Below are 24,583 nucleotides of genomic sequence, written 5' to 3'. Positions count from 1 at the left end.
AAGCAGCTTCCATTTGCCTTCCCTTTCCTCTCCCCACAACAGACACCCTGTGAGGTAGAAGAAGAGTTGGTTCTTACATACTGTTTTTCTCTACCCAAAGGGGTCTCAAAGCAGCTTACAGGGAGGTGAGGCTGAGAGAGTCCTAATACTACTGTTTGGTCAGAACTGCTTTATCAGTACTCTTGGAAGCCCAAGGTCATCCAGCTGGCTGCATGTGGGGGAATGCAGAATCAAACCAGGCATGCCAGATTAAAAGTCTATGCTCCTAACCACTACACCAGTGGTCCTCAACCTTTTAATCACCGGGGACCGGTCAACGCTTGACAATTTTACTGCGGCCCGGGGGGGTAGTCTTTTGCCGAGGGACATCGCTGCCACCTGGGCCCGTTCCCTTCCTTTCCCGCCGACGCCCTGGAGTTCTCGCCATCTGCTGGGAGGCGCTGCCAAGGGGGAGCCCCAGCCCCAGCCATGGTGGCTGCTGGAGAGCACCAAAGTTTAGCTGGCAGCAGAGTGGCAGGGCAGCCCCCGAGGCAGTAGCCAGGGAGGAGGACAAGGAGGAGCCGCAGCCCGGTACCAACTGATCTATGGACCGGTACCGGTCCCCGGACCGGGAGTTGGAGACCACTGCACTACACCACTGGCTCTCTTTATAAAATCAACTGCATTGCAGCATTATATGAAAACTTAGTTTATCTAATTATTTGGCAGTGCCGTCTACTGGTTAAAAGGACAGGCTAGGATGTAGGAAACTTGGGATTGGATCTGCCCTCTATCTCAGAAATTCACAGGATGGCATCAGGCTAGTCATTCTTTCAATGAAACCTACCTCACAAGGTTGTTGTTGTGAGGGTCTGGGAAGGCTTCCTTGGGTCTTCTTTGAGGAGCAAAGTGGGGTATAATTATGTTGAAATTAAGGACTGGCTTGCAGTTGGTCCATCGCTTACCATGTAGGCTTCTACTCAAATCCACTGACTGCTGTTTATTTTATCTCTGTATCCTTCACCAAAATCTCCCCCAGGAGAACAAAAGGAAAGAATGATTTCAAATGTGTGACTGAATGGTGGTTTCCCCTAGCAACAGACATTGCAACCCTTTTGAAAACTTTATCTGCTTATGATCAGAAAACTTTTTTAGTATTTCTTTCAGGATCATATCTCGTTGAGAGCTGTTGTAATATTTCAACCTAAGACTCGGAAAGAACCGAGCTATTGTTGTGTTATTTATTTATATTTTCCAACACAGGGGAATTATTTAGGCATTTTTTTAAGATGCCCGTAAACGCAGTATCTTGTCATTAGTGTTTTCACATTGAATTTTCTCCATGTAAAAGGAAAGGATGAGTTGCACAGAAAGCATTTTCTAAAAGGTCGCCCGTCAAGCTTATGTACTTCTCCAAACAGCGATGGAAAGCTGTTCTATCCAAACTCAGTTGTTCCGACTGTGGTTTGATTATTGTCAGATCTGCAGCATACCAAAAGAATACAACAAGGAAAATCCAAAGTAGGTGAAGTGAACAGCAGGTACGGGCCGACTTGTTGTTGTTATGTGCGAAGTCGTGTCCGACCCATCGCGACCCCATGGACAATGATCCTCCAGGCCTTCCTGTCCTCTACCATTCCCCGGAGTCCATTTAAGTTTGCACCGACTGCTTCAGTGACTCCATCCATCCACCTCATTCTCTGTCGTCCCCTTCTTCTTTTGCCCTCGATCTCTCCCAGCATTAGGCTCTTCTCCAGGGAGTCCTTCCTTCTCATGAGGTGGCCAAAATATTTGAGTTTCATCTTCAGGATCTGGCCTTCTAAAGAGCAGTCAGGGCTGATCTCCTCTAGGACTGACTGGTTTGTTCGCCTTGCAGTCCAAGGGACTCGCAAGAGTCTTCTCCAGCACCACAGTTCAAAAGCCTCAATTCTTTGACGCTCGGCCTTCCTTATGGTCCAACTTTCGCAGCCATACATTGCAACTGGGAAGACCATAGCCTTGACTAAACGCAGTTTTGTTGGCAGGGTGATGTCTCTGCTTTTTAGGATGCTGTCTAGATTTGCCATAGCTTTCCTCCCCAGGAGCAAGCGTCTTTTAATTTCTTTGCTGCAGTCCCCATCTGCAGTGATCTTGGAGCCCAGGAAAATAAAATCTGTCACTATCTCCATTTCTTCCCCTTCTATTTGCCAGGAATTGAGAGGGCCGGATGCCATGATCTTTGTTTTCTTGATGTTGAGTTTCAAGCCAACTTTGGCACTCTCCTCCTTCACCCGCATCAACAGGCTCTTTAGTTCCTCTTCACTTTCTGCCATTAGAGTGGTATCATCTGCATATCTGAGGTTGTTGATATTTCTCCCTGCAATCTTGATCCCAATTTGTGACTCCTCTAATCCCACATTTCTCATGATGTGCTCTGCATACAAGTTAAATAGGCAAGGCGACAGTATACAGCCTTGCCGAACTCCTTTCTCAATTTTGAACCAGTCAGTGATTCCATGTTCAGTTCTCACTGTTGCTTCTTGACCTGCATATAAATTTCTCAAGAGACAAATAAGATGCTCTGGTATTCCCATCTCTTTAAGAACTTGCCACAATTTGTTGTGCTCCACACAATCAAAGGCTTTAGCATAGTCAATGAAGCAGAAGTAGACGTTCTTCTGGTACTCCCTAGCTTTCTCCATGATCCAGCGTATGTTGGCAATTTGATCTCTAGTTCCTCTGCCTCTTCGAAATCCTGCCTGTACTTCTGGAAGTTCTCGGTCCACATATTGCTGGAGCCTAGCTTGTAGGATTTTGAGCATAACTTTGCTAGCATGAGAAATTAGTGCAATGGTGCGGTAGTTTGAACATTCTTTGGCATTGCCCTTCTTTGGGATTGGAATGTAAACTGACCTTTTCCAATCCTGTGGCCATTGTTGAGTTTTCCAAATTTGCTGGCATATTGAGTGTAGCACTTTTACTGCATTGTCCTTTAAGATTTTGAATAGTTCAACTGGAATGCTGTCACTACCACTAGCTTTATTGTTGCTCAGACTTCCTAAGGCCCATTTGACTTCACATTCCAGGATGTCTGGCTCCAGGTCAGTAACTACCCCATTGTGGTCATCAGGGATGTTAAGCTCGCTCTTGCCATCCCTTTATTATCCCCAAATGTCTCTCTGCATTGAGTTCTCCTTTTCCAGACTCCTGGGTTTAACTATGAATGACAATCACACAGAGCTGGAGGAGGCCGCAGAGGGCCATCCAGCCCCCCCCCCCCCCCGTCTTCCTGGGGACTTAGAAACCACACCCTCCTGACAGGTGCTCATCCAATCTCCTAAAAACTTCCAGTGAAGCAGACCCCACCACCATTCAAGGCAGCAGATTCCATCTACAAACAGAAAATGTTCAGAAAATATTTTCTAACTAGGGGCAAAGCCCGTTGTCTCCAAGAATACAACGGGCGCTAGAGCTTGGCAGTGGGAAGAGGAAGGGGAGGAGTTGTCCAGTCTGTAAGGGCATGGGGTTGAATGTTGAGGCCTACTGCACAGGGTTGTTGTGCAGATGAAACAGGAGACAAAAAAGCCAGTTTTCTTTGCAGAATAACACTGTGCAGTGGCCTCAAACCTGCAGAGAGTTGCAAAGAAGAAAGACACATGGCTTGGCTGTGTCTAACCCCCGGCCAGAGCAGTATTTTAAGTGAGAAGGGGCTTTTCTGTGGCCTCCCTGTCAGGCAACTGTTTGGCAGAAGGGGAAAGCCCCCCCCCCCTCAAAAGAAAGGCCCTCAGGCTCCCCTGCGTTGCTCTTGGAAAGGCCTCCTTCCCTCAGTCAGGGCCTGTCAGGGGCTCCTTCGCAGCAGGCCTGAAGGGAGGGAGGGGGAGCACTCTGCAGCCTCCTGCCAGCTCTGTCAGGGTTCTGAGGCAATTTGCAGTTGGACTTGACAGGACAGCTTTGGGGCAAAAAGGGCTGGTGCATCCTGTCCAAGCCTTTGTTCTCATCCCCCTTGGCAGCCCTACTGACCTCCTCTCCCTGCGGTGGTCAGGAGCAGACTGGCAGCCAGACTGGGCTGGGTGAATGGAATTTTGGTCTGTCCTGGTGAGGGGCCAATAGGAAGGCGCTTCACGTGCCTCCCCATTGGCTGGTTGGCCCTGGATGGACACTTGGAGAGCCCAATCAGGAGCTGCTTCGCGGCTCCTGATTGGGCCCTCTGAGTTTTTATCCTGGACAGGGCCCGCCCTAACTCCTCCCCAGGTGGCCTTACTCTTTTATTTAACCGCAGGAGCGGTTAAAGATATTAAAGTGGAATCTTCTGTCCCATAATTTGAACCCATTGCTCCTAATCCTTGATTCTAAAGCTGCAGTAAACAAATTGGCCTCTTCAACGTGTCTAACTTTGACGTAGTTCAACACAGCTATCCTATCACCCCTTGCCCGCCTCTTCTCCAAGCTACACAGACCCAGCTCTCTCCATTTCTCCTCATAAGGCACCAGTTCCAACCCCTCAACTATCCTCACCTCCTTCCTCTGAACACGCCCAACTAAACTTGCAGGCAGGTCGTAGGGCAGGAAGGAAGACATTAATAGACCCAAGTCATATGTCTTAAAATATGAAGTATAACATATAAGGTAGGGTGTTGAAAACTTTGACAGTATCCTTGATAAAACCAATTAAGAAATAAGTTCACTGATGAAGTGAAAAAGAAAACGAGGTTTTATATCTAGTAAATCCTTTGATTGTTCGAATATAATTTTTGCCATCGAAAGCTTGAAAATGTCTTCTTCTTCTTGTCTATTCCTCTTTGGCTGACGGGTCGTCTCTGCTTCTGCCACCGTATGAGGCAGGAACGAGGGGTAAAAATGTAGGAGCCCCAGGAACCCCTGGAGTTCTTGCTTGGACTGTAGGGTGTGTGCTTCTAGGAAGGCTCGCAACCTGTCTTAGGTAGGATGGATTCCACCTGCATTTCTCAGGAATCACAGGAATTCCACCCTGGGGACCCCAAATACACATCTTCACCTGCAATCCTGTCTTTTCAAGCCACCCCTAAACTTCTTTCCACCTTTCCACCAGGTGCGCTTCTCTTGCCTCATCACCAGGCCATCATCCAAGAAGGGCACTGCCCCCAGGATGCCCTTCAGGAGGGTTTCCATCAGCTGCAGGGAAATGCCAGGGTCCACATGGACTCCAACCACAACCAGAACACCAAAAGTCAAGCAATTAAAACAGATGTATTAACAAACAAGAACTAAAATTCACACTAACAATATACATATTAATATTATCCTAACATTATTGAAAAACTATGTTACAATTATTTACACAAATGATTTGCAAAGAATTATGTACAATCCGGGCTTCAATATTTGGGTTGGGCATTCCTTGTAGTTGGCCTCGAAGGGTCCGGACTTCCCTATAAAGAGCTCTGATGGCTTCTCTTTCCAGCTATTCAGGCCTCCATTGCTGATACTGCAGAGGCAAAGGAAAACAGAAATGCATCAGATCTTGCTGTGCCGATCACACTGCATCCTGGAACACAGAGAGCAGCACTGGGAGCCACTTACATCGGCTCATGACCCGCTGCTCCCAGGAGTTGAGAGCAGAGATGATCTGTGCAATGGAGTATTGGTTCTCTGTCTCCTCCTCAGCAACTGCAGGGAGTACACTGACATGTGGATACTTTGGATATCTGGGTGTTTGTCATGAGAGTGCTGAGACACTCACTTACTTGTGCCTTCAGCCTGCTCCTGAGGCCCTGGGGGCTCCTCTGTGGCCGGGACTGGAATCCCTGTGGTGGTCAAAAGTGGCCAGAGTGAATTAGACCACACCCACTCCACCGCAAAGAGTTTGGAGTGAGCAGTGAAGGGGCTAAATCTACGGATGATACCAAGCTGTTCAGAGCAGTGAGAACCAAGGAGGACTGTGAGGTGCTCCAGAGTGATCCCTCACAGGTGGGTGAGTGGCATCGATAACAAATGCGGTTCAAGGTGGGCAAGTGCAAAGTGATGCATCCTTTTGGCTCTTGGGCCAGTCTCCCACCTAGAGAGCGCACCTTTACTGGCTGGTTAACAGAGGCGAATGTGCCTCAGGGTACAAGAACACTCAGACTTCCTCCTCTCCTCTCCTCTCCTCTCCTCTCCTCTCCTCTCCTCTCCTCTCCTCTCCTCTCCTCTCCTCTCCTCTCCTCTCCTCTCCTCTCCTCTCCTCTCCTCTCCTCTCCTCTCCCCTTCCCTGAAGTTACAACCGATCATAAGGTATCTGTCTGCCTGATGTGCAAGGTGTTGGTTTACATTCTGGGTTTCCTTAGGGGCTGGCTTCCAAAAGTAATGTTGGAAAAGGAAGGTGAGTTCTTTGGAGGGTGGGCAGTGGTCATCCCTTCTTCATTGGCTGCATCTCTTACCAGCATCCTGACCTGCGGAGCCTCCCAGACTCCCCTTCGGGACCAGTTGTTCCTCCTCCTTTGCAGCCCCCATGCCCTGGCCGCTGCCCTCCATGCTGGGTGGCTGCGAAGAGAAGTGAAGAGGGTGAACTTTTCAGTGTGCCAAAACTCTTAGCACTGTAAGCACAAATGGGACCCTCGAGGTGAGGCGCCTGGTGAAACAAAATCCCACATAGCTCAAAGAGACCGCAGAGGGCCATCTGGACCAGTCCCCCACATTCTTGGGTAATTAAAAATGACACAAGCCAGTCTCCCCCTAAATAGGCTGCCACCTCCGAGGCAGCCCATTCCTGAATTTAAAGAACTCATCTGCACCTTATTCAATTCCCATTTTGATATTTAGAACTTAAATGTTTCCTCTGTAACGTTTATGATTGATCCGTGGTGACCCTATCTTTTCCCTGTGATATCCAGGAAAGGATAGAACTTGCTATATTTGATTAAAGCGCTCCAAAAACTCCAGTATTTCAAGTGTAAATGTCGGTGTTTTGCCGCATTAATTTCCTTCCTCTTCTGTCTGCCTCCATCGTTGACATAACATGGTAGTCTGGCAGTGATTGGTCAGGACATATTGGTTTTAAGGCTGCAGGATTGTCTTTCCCCCTTGTTCTCTCCCCCATCGTTCTATCAGGAGAAGAAAATTAAACAAGCAGCATCGTGTTCCAGTCCCAAATCCCCCTGACCAACTTGCTTTGGCTGTAGAGGAAACAAACGACAGGAAATAAATCCCTCTCCAGCCTTGTGCTCCTTCAATGCACACTGGAGCTTCTGAACACCGCTCCCCTCCACACTCTTAGCTTCCCCAATCAAGCAGGAAGGAGAGGGCAGCCGAACTACTAAATGTAGAATGCAATATCTGTTTCAATTTGGGAAAAACAAAGGCGGATGTCCTGCATTCAGATCAATCTGATCAACAACTGGGAGAAAATGTGAGTGAAGAACCAACTCTGCTCAAATCAGAGCTAGCTAGCCTGGGCACTCCAAGCCACACTTTGACCACCCTACTTAAAGAAAACACCAAGCTGCATTGACAGTTCTTACCTATGTTCTTGGTTCGATCCTGTTGCATTCTAAGGTGTTGCTTTGACCTGTCTTGCCTTGATGTAATACAGATGCTGTGGTTTGACACCCCAAGGTCATATCCTGCTGCTATGTTTATGACTCCCTATCTTCCCTCCACATTCCTCCCCCTCCCTTGTGTTTATCCCATAGTTTGCAGACCAGTATTCCAAATGGCAAATGGTTATCTCTCTGTTTTGACTCCTTTGAACTATGTCTGGTTTGAATTCCCATGGGAGGAGGGAACAAACCCCTATATTGCTTGCTCTGTGCTTTGTATCTCAGTCCTGACTATGTCTTTGTTGTAGATATTTTCATTTTCTTAAATAAAGAAACTTTCATTTCTATGAGGTTACTTATTTAGAAATTGAAATTATCACACATGGCTGGGTCATTTAGCTGATTTACTTGTCAAGCACAGAATCCCTTGCATTGTGTCCCTTCTTTGTGCTTGCACTGTCAGCTGCATCGGTTTTTAAAGTGGTTGCAAGTACTGAATGCAAGATTAGGTAGGTTCATCGGCAGATACATTGAGACACAGAAACATCTGAGTAGTAAGTCTGAACACAGCTAACCGATTTCTCCCTTTTAGCAAGGTTCCTTATAACAATTGAATATGGTGGCAGCAGCTGTGACAATACCATCTGACAGTGTTAATAATGCATCTGAATTCATTCAGAATCCATTCAAGCTGCAAAGCAAATGAACTCTGGCAACAACTGGGTGTGAGCTGAACAAACAAATGACTGAGCACCTCAGCTCCCAAACCACTACCTAAAGTGGCAGCTTCACAATCATGCTGCTTCTCCCACAGGGGGATGTCTGGGTTTGTCAGTGAACTTGAATTTTCATAGCAGGACTCCCTCTGCCTTATTAAAGAGATGATTTCAGCCTTTCGCATCAAGTTAGAAATAGATTGTGCTCTGAAGTTGTGGGGGTCATGCTGAAACAGAAGATTCTTTACATGATTTAAGGTGGGGCACCCTGAAGCCATAGTGTTCAAGACAGGGCAGGATTAGTTCTCTAGAAATGCAAAGAAATGCAAAGAAAATACACTTCGTAGTATTTTCATTTTCTCCCCGTTATGCTCCCTCATCCATTCTCCTTAACACTGGCAATTTCTGGCATTTCCCTTACAACCTTATGTATTAAAAGCATCAGTAGGTACTATTTTTCACATCAGGTGACACTTGGAATTTCTATTCCTGAATTCCACTTCATTGCCAGTTGTCCTTCTCAAGAGTATCAGGAGGCATGGATAAAATGGATGGTTTCTGCTGAAATCGGGGGAATGAAACTCTGAAGTAATCTAATACTATAATTTTCTCTTTCAGTTCATGCAGTGTTGAATACCAAAAGAAATATATATGTTTAAACTGCAATTGGGGTGGGGGGGGGGAGAAAAACAAAAGTGAACATTTCAACACCTCCTCAATTCAACTGTTTTTTTCTCCCTCCTATTTCGTGATATAACAAATTGCATGAGCAGCAGCATCACCTGAGGCATGCCATCAGCCTCCAGGGGACAGGGTGATTCCTTTGAAAAGTGGTGGTAGGGGAGAGATTTACAGTTGGTGTTGCCTGGGCATTATCAGCTAGGCCCCCTCTCCTCCCCAATAGTGGGTATCAGTCTTGGGCAGCGGGCTTGTGTTATTTATCACTGTGTATTTTTATATTGTATCGGTATATCCTTTTAATGGGAGTTTTAATAGGATTTTTAATGAGGACCTCGTGACACGCCATGAGCCATTGTATGGGAGTAGTGGGATATAAATCATGATAGATAGATAGATAGATAGATAGATAGATAGATAGATAGATAGATAGATAGATAGATAGATAGATAGATAGATAGATAGATAGATAGATAGATAGATAGATAGATAGATAGATAGATACTATGGACCAGCAAAAAGACAAAGTGGTCAAATGACACTTGAACTCTCCCTAGAAGAATGCCCAAATTTTGGTTACCTTATGAGAAGGGTCACTGGAAAAAACAATGATGCAAGGAACATCCACTCTAAAATGGAGTCATGAACACAAGACAGAAAAGCAGGTTGTTGTTTTAGCTTTTTCTTGTTTATTATTATTTAGAATCATAGAATAATCTTAACACAGCCCGCGGCGCCGTGGGCGCCGTGGATTAAGTAAAGCCGTAAGGGCTTAGTGGGAGGAGTTAGGGCGGGCTCTGTCCGGGATGAGGAAGGGTGCCGATTGGCCCCTTCCTCCGGACAGACCATCAAGTTAGAAATAGATTGTGCCTCTCGCCGCGTGAGGCCGTCGGCCAAGGGAGCCCCCGCCAGCCGTGCTGTGCGTGACTGCCGGGGGCTCCCTTACCTAGCGCCCGCTGTATTTTTCTTACAGCAGGCTTGATTACTAGTAGAATAATAGAGCTGGAAGGGACCTCGTGGGTCATCTAGTCCAACCCCCTGCACTATTTATTTATTTGATCTCTTAACCACCACTCCTGGGTCTAGCCAGCTTGTGGTGGTTTACAATAAAAGCCCCAATAAGACAATGCAAAACAATATCACAACCCTTTGGCAGCACAAACCCCTTTCAACCTCCCTCCCAATATGACCAGACCAGAATAACCCCCCCCCCCCGTCCAACACACATCACCTACAAAGCCTCAGAGAGAGCTCATGCATCTGGCCCTTGATGTTCCAGGCCTTCACAGAAGGGAAGCTCAAGGTTCCCATGTTTCATTCCATGTGCAAGTGTCACCTATTCAGTTCAAGCAACAATATCAAAAATAATTTCTTTTTATTGAAGAAGGGAGAGAGTTCATGTCTATGACAGTGTGATCCCACATTGTGACACTTGCATTTATGAAAATAGCTATAAATCAACCTCAAAAGATACCCCCAGGGGACAACTCCGCTGGCTAAGTTTTGGGCCGCCGCCCTAAAAATCCAATGCTCTAAAGTAGCATAGTTTTAAGTTCTATTTTACGATCTGCTTTAAATTGTATTATATTAAATAACCATATTCTTTTGGTCTCTTATGTAATGGCTCCCTATAACTTGGTCTGAACGACTGTAATAAAGTTTGATTGATTGATTGACTTCAAAAGATATATTTGGGACAATGATTAGACATATTCAGCCACCAAGAAGTAATCATCCAGGCCTGCGGTCTTTGGGAAGACGGGGGCCTCGGTCTCTCCGACTTCTGCCTAGGAAGTTCTTTGGAGAAGCACCAACTAGCCACTGGGTCCTGTGTTGGGAGGTCTTAGAATCACAGAATCACAGAGTTGGAAGGGGCCATGCAGACCATCTAGTCCAACCCCCTGCTCAACGCAGGATCAGCCCTAAGCATCCTAAAGCATCCAAGAAAAGTGTGTCTCCAACCTTTGTTTGAAGACTGCCAGTGAGGGGGAGCTCACCACCTCCTTAGGCAGCCTATTCCACTGCTGAACGACTCTGACTGTGAAAAACTTTTTCCTGATATCTAGCCTATATCGTTGTACTTGAAGTTTAAACCCATTACTGCGTGTCCTCTCCTCTACAGCCAGCAGAAACAGCATCCTGCCCTCCTCCAAGTGACAACCTTTCAAATACTTAAAGAGGGCTATCATGTCCCCTCTCAACCTCCTTTTCTCCAGGCTGAACATTGGCAGCACAAACTCTTCTGTTCTTCACGAACGTCTCCAGTATCTTTGCATTCGTAACATGAAAGGCATCGCAATGCAGGCAAAGGATTCTTTCCCTGAAGTGATATTATATAGAGATTTTTTTAATACCAAGGAGTGCTTCTGAGGGGAGAGGGCTTCTCCCTGCAGCCTTCAATCCCTCTGGGGAAACTGCACATAACATTCATTTCAAATCATCCCAGCAACAATCAAAATAAACTCAATCCCCCTTCCAGTAATTAGCATAACAACTTTTTCTACCCAAAATGTTAATATATATCTTTTTATATTCAAAGGAGTGCTTCTGAGGGGAGAGGGCTTCTCCCTGCAGCCTTCAACCCCTCTGAGGAAATTGCGCCTTTTCTTCCTTATAAGGAATACCCCAACTCTTTAACTCCCTCTGGTGCACTCAGGAGAGCCTCTTGTGGCGCAGGGTGGTAAGGCAGCAGACATGCAGTCTGAAAGCTTTGCCCATGAGGCTGGGAGTTCAATCCCAGCAGCCGGCTCAAGGTTGACTCAGCCTTCCATCCTTCCGAGGTCGGTAAAATGAGTACCCAGCTTGCTGGGGGGTAAACGGTGATGACTGGGGAAGGCACTGGCAAACCACCCCGTATTGAGTCTGCCAAGAAAACGCTAGAGGGCGTCACCCCAAGGGTCAGACACGACTTGGTGCTTGCACAGGGGATACCTTTACCTTTACCTTTTAGTGCACTCAGGGTGACACAAGCAGACTTTCTTGTATGAGTTCTTAGCAAGCTATACAGGATGGCTAAAACCAAATCAGAGTTGCTTGTTTGCTTGCTTCATTTACAAATAATCTAATTTATGTGCTGCCCTTCCCCGAGTGGAGGGCAAATAGATTTATTTAGTCAAATTATGTAAAGTCTGCCTTTCTTTTCAGACTGAGCAGATTATATAGGGTGCTTCTGAAGTCGGTCCCCTGCCTTGGACATTTATTTAAGTTCCCCTGTCAGTGGGTCAGAGCCTGAGGCAGGCTCACCCTCCAGCCTCCTTTTCGATGTTGGCCTAAGATGGGTCTCAGAAGCATGAATGGAGAAAGGTTCAGCTTCTCTCTCTATAGTTGCCCTTCTCCACTCCCTGCCAGGCCCAGGAGGCTCTTCCTCCCCGTCTCACCCTTTTCCACAATTTTTTAATGGGTGGCCTGTTTCTGCCTTGCCTATCTCAGGCCTTCTCTTCCTCCTCAGCTGCCTGGAGGATTCGCCTCTCCCCACCAGTGGCTGGATTGCTTCTGTATGGCCTCACTGGCCTGCTTTGTTGCTGCTGTTCAAAGGGACCCCGACCAACAAAGCAGGCAAAACATTCTTGCAAAACATTCTTGCATTGTTATTTTTGGAAATGTACTCCTGAATAAGGTAAGGGGATTATTCCATTTGTCTATGGAACAGTTTTGACTGGATTAATGAAGCAGCTGTTATATCAAATTGCCAAAAAATATTTTATCAGCAAGCAGGGAGGAGAAGTATTTTTTAAAACACACACACACACAATCATTTTAGTGGGTGGTTACAAACATTTCTCCTTATCTAGTTATTGAGCAGTGATGCTTCCAGGTGTCCATGGCTTAAAGCAGGGGTAGTCAAACTGCGGCCCTCCAGATGTCCATGGACTACAATTCCCAGGAGCCCCTGCCAGCATTCGCTGGCAGGGGCTCCTGGGAATTGTAGTCCATGGACATCTGGAGGGCCGCAGTTTGACTACCCCTGGCTTAAAGCATGTGGCTCTTCTGAGGCCCAAAGGCACATCCCAGCCATTATTTTCAGAACCGGATGAAAACTTGGGAACACGGCAGCACATTTGAGCATAAAGAATATTGCAATTATTGTTTAAATAACCTCATTAAATGTGCTGTGGCATGAAGCTCTATTGCACAGAGTCATGAAGAATATAACGGCTGGCCAAATGAGTATTCTGCAGAATAAATGTTCCTTTGCTTACAAACATAAGTCACAAGAATAAACTCTGACAACGCATGAAGAAGCACAGTTCAGTTGGCTACAGTAAACTTTCCTTCCTAGGCAGTAAAAAGAAGTGGCCATAAATTTTTGATCGGTGAAGTTAATTCTTCATTATCCGCTAACATCAATGCAATCAAAATGTCTCTAGAGGTCCTTGGGTGATTTAAATGATTCCTCTAAATGTCATTACTCATCACAAAGACTTCCTTGATGTGATTTGGGTTTTTTTGAAAAACTGTTCTCTTGCCACTAGAGAAAGTTATTCTGAAAGTTTCCACATCGTTGAAGATTTTTCCATTCGTTTTGCTAAGGAAAATAAAAGAAACACAGTATTAAAGAGGTAATTGGCATGTGGTTTTATCCCAACATCTAGCTACAGCCCTTAAAATTACCACCCCAAGATGTCACATTAAGGGGCAGTATATAAATCAAATGAATAAATTAGGAATCGGAGAGATTCCTTAATTCTAACATCCGTATCCTTTGTCGTTTCTCTTAATATTTGTGAAACAGCATGGGGGATGGAACGAGTCGGGGTGTCCGAGTTGGAATAGGGCCAAAGCAAAGCTGGCTACACCCTGATTGGCCCTGCCCCTACAGCTCCTGCCCTCCTTCCTTGGACGCTAGCCACTTTGCTCTCAGACGCCTGAGAGAGACACAGAGAGCCCTGCCAAACCGCAAATGAGCCCTGAATACTTCCTGTGGCTCCTGCTGTGAGAGAGATCTGCGCCTGCTGGTGTCCCCTGGGTACTAGCGCCCATTGCATTCCTGGTTGCAATGGGCTTTCTTGCTCGTGTTTAAAATAATGCCGCTTCTCTGAGTCATAGTGGCAGGAATCCAGTCTGACTGGCACCCTAATTCCAGATGTAGACAGGGTTATCCAGGATGATGGTGAGGGGCACAGTGGAAGATTCCTGGTGGGCCCCCCAGGTGGGCCCCCCATGGTCAGGATGCAATCGGTCAAGTAGGGTCCTGCGGGGCTCTTGCCGGTGGCTGATGATGATGTCACATACTGACAAGCCAGGAACTGTGTGAGGCGCTGTTGCCAATCCCCCTGTGTGAGTCAAGAGAACATGTCTTTGGTCCTATGGACCATGTACTTAGCCATTTGTAGAGGGGTGGACAGGCACGAAGGTGACCTGGCAAATCAAGTGCTCATCCAGGAAATCCTTGAATTCTGCAGATGTAAATTGTGCTCAGTTATCAGAGATGATGGTGTCTGGCAGCCTGTGGCTTGCGAACAGGCACTGCCGTGTCTTGATGACCACGTTGGAGATCATCACAGTGACAGGAGCCACTGTCAGAATCCAGGGTTTCTGCCATATGGTTTGTAATTCATTTCTGTGATTGATGTCTGAGGCAGTCTGATCTGCCCCACCTGTGATGTTTTCTACTTCCTGTTCCAGTTCACATCTCAAGGCCATATTCTCTAACTTGTGTTTTATGGCTTGAGCTTCCCACAACACAGCTGTGCTGAGATACCCTCCTCCCTTTGCCTCCCTGGGCCTAGCATCTAGATTATAGAAAATGTTTGGTCTTCCTTTGAAACCCAAGGGGGGGAAGGGGATGAGCCTGTGTTTTATGTATGTGAACCCTTGCTTGTACCCTCAGTTCTGCCGATGTTCCTGCATGGTGTCTTTGCTTGAGAATCAAGAAACTTTCCAAGGGTTTTCTGGCCTACAAGTCTAGATCTCTGACAGTCACCTCTAACCACTTTGAGTAAAAGTCAACTACTAGCAAAAATGTGTGGCCTTGGAAGGGACCAGCAAAGTCTATATGGATTCTGGACCATGGATTCTTGGCTGACTCCCAGGGCTGCACAGGGGCTTGCAGTATCTCAGGCCAGTGTTCTTGGTACAAAAGGCACTGGTGGACCCAAGCTTCCATCTCCTAGTCCAGTGGTCCCCAACCTTTTTATCACCGGGGACCACTCAATGCCGACTACCACTCACCGGGGACCACTCAACGCCTTTTACTGAGGCCCGGTGGGGGGGGGGTAGTTTACTCCTCTACTCTCAACCGCTGCCCTAACGCTCTCTGATCGCTATGGTAATGTTTAAACATCCCTTCAAAATAAGATACAGACACACCACAACAATGAAGTGTGTTGTAAAGGGCTGGGGGGATGAAGTAAAGGGCCGGGGGGAGGGAAGAAGGCGTCCTTCAGGGCCCACCTCCAATTAGTCAAACGACCACATGTGGTCCGCGGCCCACAGGTTGGGGATCGCTATCCTAGTCTATGACGGGCCACCACATGTAACTGCAGGCCAGGACCTCCATGTATACTATCCTTGGATGGCTAATAACAAGCACTGGATACGAGTGCTATTGTAGCATCCTATTCAGCATGCACTTGTAGTCCACACAGACACAAATGTCCCCATTAGACTTAATGGGGTAACAACCGAGGTCTCTCAATGCTCATTGGGTACTGGCTCGAGGACACACTGTGCAAAGTTTGTTGAGTTCCACAGCGATGTGAGGCTTCAGCATGAAAGGAACTCTCCTGACTGCTCTTAGCACAGAATCAGAATGGCCTTAGCAGTATGGCATTAGCAACAAAGGAAAGGTTGTGTGTTTGTTGTCCTGTGGAAGCACCACAAAGTATTGGCAATGGGTCAGCCATGTTTTTCGCTTGCAGCAACCTGTAAAGGTAAAGGTAAAGGTATCCCCTATGCAAGCACCGAGTCATGACTGACCCTTGGGGTGATGCCCTCTAGCATTTTCTTGGCAGACTCAATACAGGGTGCTTTGCCAGTGCCTTCCCCAGTCATTACCGTTTTACCCACCAACAGGCTGGGTACTCATTTTACCAACCTCGGAAGGATGGAAGGCTGAGTCAACCTTGAGCCAGCTGCTGGGATTTAACTCCCAGCCTCATGGTCAGAGCTTCAGACAGCATGTTGGCTGCCTTACCACCCTGCGCCACAAGAGGCTCTTGCAGCAAACTGTACCCCTATCCAATTAAGATCATGGCAGTCAAAAAACAGGGATGTTGGGGAAAAATCAATAAAACACATCACTGGGGTGCCCTTCCTTTCTTGTTTCAATGATGCAAACTCTAGAGCTTAGGATTCTGATTTGAAGAACAAGTTACTGGAATCTCCAGTGATATGAATCCAAAAGTGGAAAGTATTCTCTTTTGCCCAAAATAATCCGATAAACAGATGTTGTGATGTTTCTCTGCATGTTTCATGGTTGGCAGGTGACTGAATCTTTAATATGAAGATACTTCATTTGGCACCACTTAGACAATCCCTTGGCTGGCCGCCAGAGTATGTCTCCCCCCCAAAGCGCTTCTCTGCCAGCGCGTCCTTCCTTAGTGACTTTAGGGAGGAAGGAGGGCTGGCATGGGGCTTATAGGCTTTTGCAAGTTTGTTTTTATGATTAGCAGGATTACATTAAAATGGGCAAAAACAAGCCAAGTAAAGCAATTTAAGGCTGAAATTCTCTAAGTGGTACTTACTTAATATGTTCCATGCTGTGCTGGGCAGTATTATTTGTTCCTACATGGATGAGAAGGAAGGGGTAATGATCTGTAGGGTTGATGAGTCTGTCCAGCCATTCTGTCACATCCAGGTAGGCAACAGACCTCTCGAGACAATAAGTCTGGTCTATACACTTCGGACTCAACACCTCTTAGCAAGGAATCCCCAATTACCAGTACCCGTTTCTTCGTACCCTTGGGAGTAGAACTATTTCTTGTGGGGGACTGTGAAATGTTTGTGGGGGACTGTGAAGTGTGAGAGTGTGAGACGGGATTGGGATTCTGTTGTGTGGTGCCCATACCACTGCCCGGATATCTTTCTGCCTGACCTGGTGGAAGTGGTCTCAGAAGTGACATTGCAGACTCTTGGGGGACTTCCACATATATGACTGTAAGGATCAAAGGAATTCAAGTCACAGACAGTATCAGATGTGGCTTGGCATCTGCATTCAGTTTACTTCCCCCCAAACCCCTGGCAAATCAAGTGCTCAAACCCCCCCCCCCACCAAAAATACCCTTTTCTGGTAAAGGTAAAGGTAAAGGTAAAGGTAAAGGTATCCCCTGTGCAAGCACCAAGTCATGTCTGACCCTTTGGGTGACGCCCTCCAGCGTTTTCACGGCAGACTCAATACGGGGTGGTTTGCCAGTGCCTTCCCCAGTCATTACCGTTTACCCCCCAGCAAGCTGGGTACTCATTTTACCGACCTCAGAAGGATGGAAGGCTGAGTCAACCTTGAGCCGGCTGCTGGGATTGAACTCCCAGCCTCATGGGCAAAGCTTTCAGATGGCTGCCTTACCACTCTGCGCCACAAGAGGCTCTTATGAGGCCATTATCAGAGCTAGTTTGGTGTACTGGTTAGGAGTGCAGACTTCTAATCTGGCAAGCCGGGTTTGATTCTCTGCTCCACCACATGCAGCCAGCTGGGTGACTTTAGGCTCTCCACAGCACTGAGAAAGCTGTTCTGACCGAGCAGGAATCTCAGGGCTCTCTCAGCCTCACCTCCCTCACAGGTGTCTGTTGTGAGGAGAGGAAAGGGAATGCGAATGTAAGCCACTTTGAGACGCCTGGTATAAAAAAGGGGCATATAAGAACCATCTCTTCTTCTACCATCTGATGCTGCCGTGTGGGGCTCATTGTGATCTTTGCCTGTAGACGACATCTTTGTCGTTTTTTCCCCTCAGAAACTTAAAGGCAGCAGAATGCAGTTCATCATTAATAGATTTGATTTAATAAAATCTTTCTTTATTCCTTATTTCCACTGTACCAGAAACTACTTTTTATTAAAATTTCTATTAAAACTTTTGCTTTTAATATTGGTGTCATTAATTCTGGATCTCATTAGTTTTATCTCCCTAGCCTGCCTTTCGCTGTTCCTCCAGAGACATAGAAGTTGACTTGGTATCTTTAAAATTTTAGCAGAAATTGAATCAAATGTCAGTTCAAAGGCATTACATTCAGATTGTTAAATTGTGCAAAACCTGAAAGGATTGTGTGGTTAAAGAAATTTTATGGATGCCTTTTAAAGTCAGTGTGGATATAATATTAATAATAAGATAATATTAATGTAAGAAGCGGCACCTTTTCCCCCCCTTTTTTTTTACAGTACTTGATAAAGGAAAGTGGAAGTAGACTTTCTGGATGAAGGTGGGATAACTAGATCCCATTTGTCTGTCATTCGCCTGTCATTCGCCTGCTAGCACTATAGCGAGTTGATGCCATTAACTCTTGTATTTCTAGCTGTGAGGTTTCTTCAGGTTGCTCAAAAACAAAATTCCTTGACTGGGTGAAAAAGGCTGGGTTTATTGAGAGCAGGCAGGCTATCCCAACAATACCTTGTTGGAACTAAGGCATGGCACGTTGGATACAGCATACCACAGTCCAACCACCTCCCCGTCCTTTGAGAATCTATGAGATGCAGGAGGTCTTCAAAGGGCCAGATAGCCCAAGGCTGAGGCACCATATTCCAGAGACATGAGGAGATCGATTGGGAGGGGGAGGGAAGGTAGTGAGAAAGCGAAGGAAAACTAGCCATAGGCCAGTTTGTTTGTTTGCTTATAAGCCACCCTCCCCTTGCAGCTCAGGGCAGTTTATGTACAACACAGGAAACAAGAAAGTAAGTACATGATAATTCAGAGTAATATCAAATGAACAATAGTAACAGCAGTTGCATAACAATTAATAACTGATATAACATAGCTAACATAGCAATATTAACATATTAACTATAACCCCAAGAGTTGGTCAGATCGGGATTCAGTTCAGGAAGAGGAGGGTTTCTGGGGGCCCAAGTAGATGGTTGTTGGTTCAGTCAATCTCAGCCAAATGCCTGGCAGAAGAGCTCCATTTTGTCTTGTGGGTCTTGCCTCTGGGTGGAGTCAAGTTCCCTGTTAAACCCCTGATAGGTCTCAAGACGGCTCTGGGTCTTGAACGCGTGGGGAACATTCAGAATTGGTGGCAGGACTAACAAGCAGTGCTGCCTCACTTTGGTCCAGCTGGCCATGGAGGTCATCTGTTAGGGTAACCAGTGCTGCATCTGCCCCCTAGACAGGCTGGAAGCCTGACTGGGTTGGGTCTAGGATTCAAGTTTCATCCAGGAATGCTGATGATTGGTCTGCCCCAGCCCTTTCCACCATTTTCCCCAGAAATGCTAATTGTAAGATGGGTTGATAGCTGGCAGGCTCCAGAGGATCCAGAGATGGTTTTTTCATTAGCAGGCATACCACAGCCTCCTTCAGCCCCTCCGGAAATTCTCCTGTCAAGAAGGACAGGCTGAAGACAGAAACGATACAGGATTATATTGGCAAGCTGGAAAACTGGATTAAAATGAATAAAATGCATTTCAATAGTGGTAAATGTAAAGTTCTGAATTTAGGGAGGAAAAAATGCATTGTTATAGGATGTGGGAGACTTGTCTTAGCAGTAGTATATGAAAAAAGGATCTGGGGGTCTTAGTAGACCAAACACTGAATGTGAGTCAGTAGTGTGTTTCAGTGGCTAAGAAGGCAAATTAGATTGGTGTTGTATCAAAGAAATATAGTGTCCAAATCATGCAAGGCGATGGTTCTGCTCTGGTTAGATCTCACTTGGAGTATTGTGTTTTGGGGCAGCACAACTGGAAAAGGATGTGGACAAATTGGACGATGAAGATGGTAAGGGGATTAGAGACCACGTTGTATGAGGAAAGGTTGAAGGAGCTTGGTCTGTTTAGCCTGCAGTGAAGATGATTAAGATGTAATATGATAACGATCCTCAAATACTTGAAAGGCTGTCACATGGAGGATGGAGCAGACTTGTTTTCTGTCGCCCCAGAGGGTCAGACCAGAACCAATGAGTTGAAATTAATTTTTAAAAAATTGGCTAAACATTCAGAAGTTCCTGACAGAGTCCTCAGGGGAACAGGCTTCCTCGGGAGGTGGTGGATTCTCCTTCTTTGGAAGTCCTTAAGCAGAGGCTAGATAGCCATCTGACAGAAATGTTGATTATGTTAACTTAGTCAGATTGTGAGTGGGAGGGCTGGAAGGGATTGTGTCAGTGCTTGGGTCTTGTGCCCCTTTCATGCATGCCTAGGAAAATGCCGATCGCAACTGGTGTTGGAAGGTGAATTTCCTCCAGGTCAGACTGATCAGGGATTCTGATTTTGGGGGGTATCATCTGTGCATAGAATTGAGGTCACTGAATTTACTGCATTGTGCAGGGGGTTGGACTATTATTTATTTGTTTGTTTGTTTATTTATTTATTCGTATTTATATACCGCCCTCCCTGAAGGCTCAGAGCGGTTTACATATAACTGAAACTATACATGAAACCATACATATAATAACATTAATATTATTAATTGATAAACCGGGTGACAGTATAACATGTATATCATGACATGAACAGTGGTAACTCGAACAGGTCCAGGAGTCTTAGTGGGTTTCTGGGGGGAGGAGGGGCAGGGGTCCTGCAGGTGTTGGTTGGTTGGCCTGGCCTCAGCCAAATGCCTGGTGGAAGAGCTCCCTTTTGCAGGCCCTGCAGAACTGTTTTAGTCCCGTCAGGGCCCTGATCTCCTCTGGGAGCTCGTTCCACCAGGTGGGGGCCAGGACAGAGAATGCTAGATGACCCTGGAGATACATCCCTAGGTACCATGGTTTAGGGGGGTTCAGAATGGCAGCCTGGGGGGAGCAAGCATTGGGCACCACACATGCAGGCACTGGGAAGATCCGCATTTCACATGTAATTGTGTTGTATCTGACCCAGGGTAAGCACCTAGACCAGCCTATGTATTCTATAATGTGTGAAGAGCAATCTGAAAAATACATACAGACATCCATGAAGCTAGATTATACAATCTGTGACCCACCCAGCTGAATGTGGCTCACCACGAGTAGCTTTGCTTACAAAAACATTGGATTTGTAAAGTGCCTAATGTACTGCACAAGGTCCCCAATCTTTTAGAGCTTATGGCCCATTTAGAATTTGGGAACAGGGCAATGGGCACAACCACAAAATGACCACTTGGGAGGCAGAACCAGCACAAACACAGAGTGTGAAGAACAAGGAGGACATTTGAAATGTCCATCTGTATTCTGTATTGACATACCAACAAATGACTTGATTTTGAAATTCAACTGGTGAACCTCTCACTCTAAAACCGTTAAAGGATGTTTGTGTTCCATATGAGCCTGTGGGATTTTGTGCAAAAATTCCATTAGCAGCAGAAAAGACCTGCATGACTCTTCCAACAGCTTCAAAAACCCAGTCGCCTGTTCAAGAGTCTTCAGCAATTAAGTCTCTGACAGGAGGCACTGAAGGATTGGAATGAAAGAAGATCTGGCATTATCCTGGAGACCACAAAAGGTTAACAAAGGGCTATAGGTCCCTGAAGCATAATGGAACCGTTTCTTTTTGACCTTGAGCCCTCCCAAAAGAAAACTCTTGGCACCAAACAAACCTTCTCTAGTTAAGCCTTGCATCAAAAAGTTGTCAGGCTTCCTTAAAAGTTCAGGAGGATTTTCAGGTTTTATTTTTGTGGGTAATTATTATAGGCCATTACAATTTGATCAATATCATATCAGTTGATATAAAAACAGTAAAAGAATTAGAACAATACATGCGGTAGTCCATAGATAATAAAACACAATAAGAATTCAGGTTTCTAGCTCTCTGGTGGCATACATTTGGCTCAAATTTTCCTTGTGGTAATGCAAATAGTGAAACATTAGAACTAATTAGGGGGTTGGTATCCGATAATAATGAGCCTCTTGTGGCACAGAGTGGTAAGGCAGCCGTCTGAAAGCTTTGCCCATGAGGCTGGGAGTTCGATCCCAGCAGCCGGCTCAAGGTTGACTCAGCCTTCCATCCTTCCAAGGTCGGTAAAATGAGTACCCAGCTTGCTGGGGGGTAAACGGTAATGACTGGGGAAGGCACTGGCAAACCACCCCGTATTGAGTCTGCCATGAAAACGCTAGAGGGCATCACCCCAAGGGTCAGACATGACCCGGTACTTGCACAGGGGATACCTTTACCTTTACCTTTATCCGATAATAAAAAGACTATTTTGTCCAAATTTGCAGGGAAATTCTGGCCACTCAAACATCTCTCAATATATTTGGTTCTTGGCTCCAAGTATAGTGGGCGATCCAAAACATAATGATAAAGGTCTTCAACAGCAGGTTCTCCACAAATACATAGGCGAAGGGCAAAAGATACACCGGAAAAACGGCCTGAGAGTAGGGCTGATGGCATAACTTGAAAGCGTAAATGAGCAAACGGCATTTGAAGTTTTTGTACAGAAATGGTTACTAGATAGTCTGATCTGAGATGGACTGTTTTGAATAGTTTAAACAAAGGAGAAAAGTTAGATTTTATTGTTGTTTGTCTTATTATATATATATATTGTTTGTCTTCTTATATATATACTAGATTTAAAGCCCATTGTATGGCGAAATACAATGGGCGCTAGCATCCCTCTCCTGGGGCCAGCCGCCTGGCAGCTATCCTGCCTCGCAGTCCCCCCCACACACCCCGAAGGCTGAGAAAGCTGCAGCGAGGTGGCTCCTGTGGGCCAGAGAACGCTGGCCTCGAAGGCTGAGAAAACCTTCTGTGTGGCCCGGGAGCCGGATCGCTGTGGCGAGGCAGCTCTCGTGGGTCAGAGAACGCCGGCAGCGCCCCCCCTCCCCGACGGCTGAGAAAGCCTTCTGTGGGCCCTGGGAGCCGGGTCGCTGTGGCGAGGCAGCTCTCGTGGGTCAGAGAATGCCGGCAGCGCCCCCCCTCCCCGACGGCTGAGAAAGCCTTCTGTGGGCCCCGGGAGCCGGCTTGCTGCGGTGAGGCGGCTCCCACGGGCCAGAGAACGGCGGCGCCCCCCCCACCCTCCCCGAAGCCTGAGAATGGCTTCTCTGGTGGCCGGGAGGCAGGTCGCCGCAGTGAGGCAGCTCCTGCAGCACAGAGAAGGGCAGCGGCCAGCCCCTCACCCTCCCCAAAGGGCAGGAAATGCTTCTCCGGGCCCCCAAGGTGGAGGAGCTTCCGGGGTGGAGGACTCACTGCGGCGGCCGCAACTTCAGTCAGTGCGGTGAGTCCCCAGCCGGGGCCAGCAGCCAATGGGGAGCAGCGCGCTCCTGATTGGGCCCTCCGAGTTTTTATCCCGGACAGGGCCCACCCTAACTCCTCCCAGACAGCCCTTACTCTTTTATTTAATCCGCTCCGCAGGATTACTCTGTATGTGTGTGTGTGGTCCCAGTCAATATTTCCAATAAACAGACTTTGTTATGAAAATGACTTTATTTAAAAAGTGGTGAATCAGGGCATCTCTTTGCAATGTCTATATTGCTCTTTCACCAGGCATTTGGTTGAGACCACGTACAACCAACAGCGAATGAAGGGCCCCTGCTCCCCTCCCTCTTAGAACTCCACCGGAGTGCTCTGGACCAGTTTGTACCATTTACTGTATCATTGTTTACACTGTTTATTGTTACAACTACCTGTATTAATATTATTGTGTGGTTATTCATGTGTTATAGATTGTTTTATGTATCGTTCATATGTTCCATGTAAACCACCGTGAGCCTCCGGGGAGGGCGGTATATAAATTTAAATAAATAAATAAATCTAGACATGTCCCCCATCACTCCCCCAATCCCAATTTTTGGCACAAAAACTCCAGACCTCATCCCCCCTCCTTTCATCCTGTGAGACAAACGTTAACTTCAGCGCTGCCCTCCTGCCTGGCTTCCAAGGCCACAGAGATAACCCATTCCCAAACCACCTAACAGATTTACAGCCTGCCCCTCCCAGGGGAATGGCAGAGTAGAGACGGTCCATCCAGGCAGCCCCACCTTCTGAACTCTCTGTGAACTTTAGGACCATGCAAACTAACTAAAATAGAGTTATATTGGTTTAAGCAGAAGTAAATATAAAATGAATATAAAACACGGCAAAGGCTGCACATGCATGCTTTTGAGCTCTGGCTTCAGTGGGGTTGCACACGCCCTGCATCCACCCATTCCCTTTCTCCCTCTGGGAACTCTTTCTAGTCCACTAAGTACTGCAGTTTGCCCCAGTGTACTTGAGAATCCAAGATCTTGTCCATAATGTGTGTGCTCATCAACAAACACAGGGGAAGGACCATCCAGTGCAGGCTGGCAGTGGTCCAGGGATGGGATGTGCTTGAGTAGACTGCTATGGATGACAGGATGCACATTTTTGTATGACTTGGAAAGCTTAAGTCTAACAGCCACAGTATTAATGACTTGAGTGACAGGGAAGGGTCCCACAAATTGTTTATCAAGAGAGCTTCTGATATTTGAGATCATAGAATCATAGAGTTGGAAGGGCCATACAGGCCATCTAGTCCAACCCCCTGCTCTACGCAGGATCAGCCTAAAGCATCCTAAAGCATCCAAGAAAAGTGTGTATCCAACCTTTGCTTGAAGACTGCCAGTGAGGGGGAGCTCACCACCTCCTTAGGCAGCCTATTCCACTGCTGAACTACTCTGACTGTGAACATTTTTTTCCTGATATCTAGCCTATATCGTTGTACTTGAAGTTTAAAC

The 24,583-nt window shown here is 46.6% G+C and overlaps 1 protein-coding gene across 1 annotated transcript in view; it reads left to right on the top strand.

The window, feature by feature from the left end:
• The first annotated feature begins 19,692 nt into the window (after nt 1–19,692).
• LOC143819692 (uncharacterized) overlaps nt 19,693–24,583 on the top strand; it is a 36,103-nt gene continuing 31,212 nt past the window's right edge. The window contains exon 1 of the mRNA XM_077301597.1: nt 19,693–19,701. Coding sequence (XP_077157712.1) covers nt 19,693–19,701 — 9 coding nt within the window. The remainder of the gene's footprint in view (nt 19,702–24,583) is intronic.

This window comes from Paroedura picta, chromosome 10 (genome assembly GCF_049243985.1).
Source record: "Paroedura picta isolate Pp20150507F chromosome 10, Ppicta_v3.0, whole genome shotgun sequence".
Lineage (NCBI taxonomy): Eukaryota > Metazoa > Chordata > Lepidosauria > Squamata > Gekkonidae > Paroedura > Paroedura picta.
This window is presented reverse-complemented; position numbering and strand designations above follow the sequence as displayed.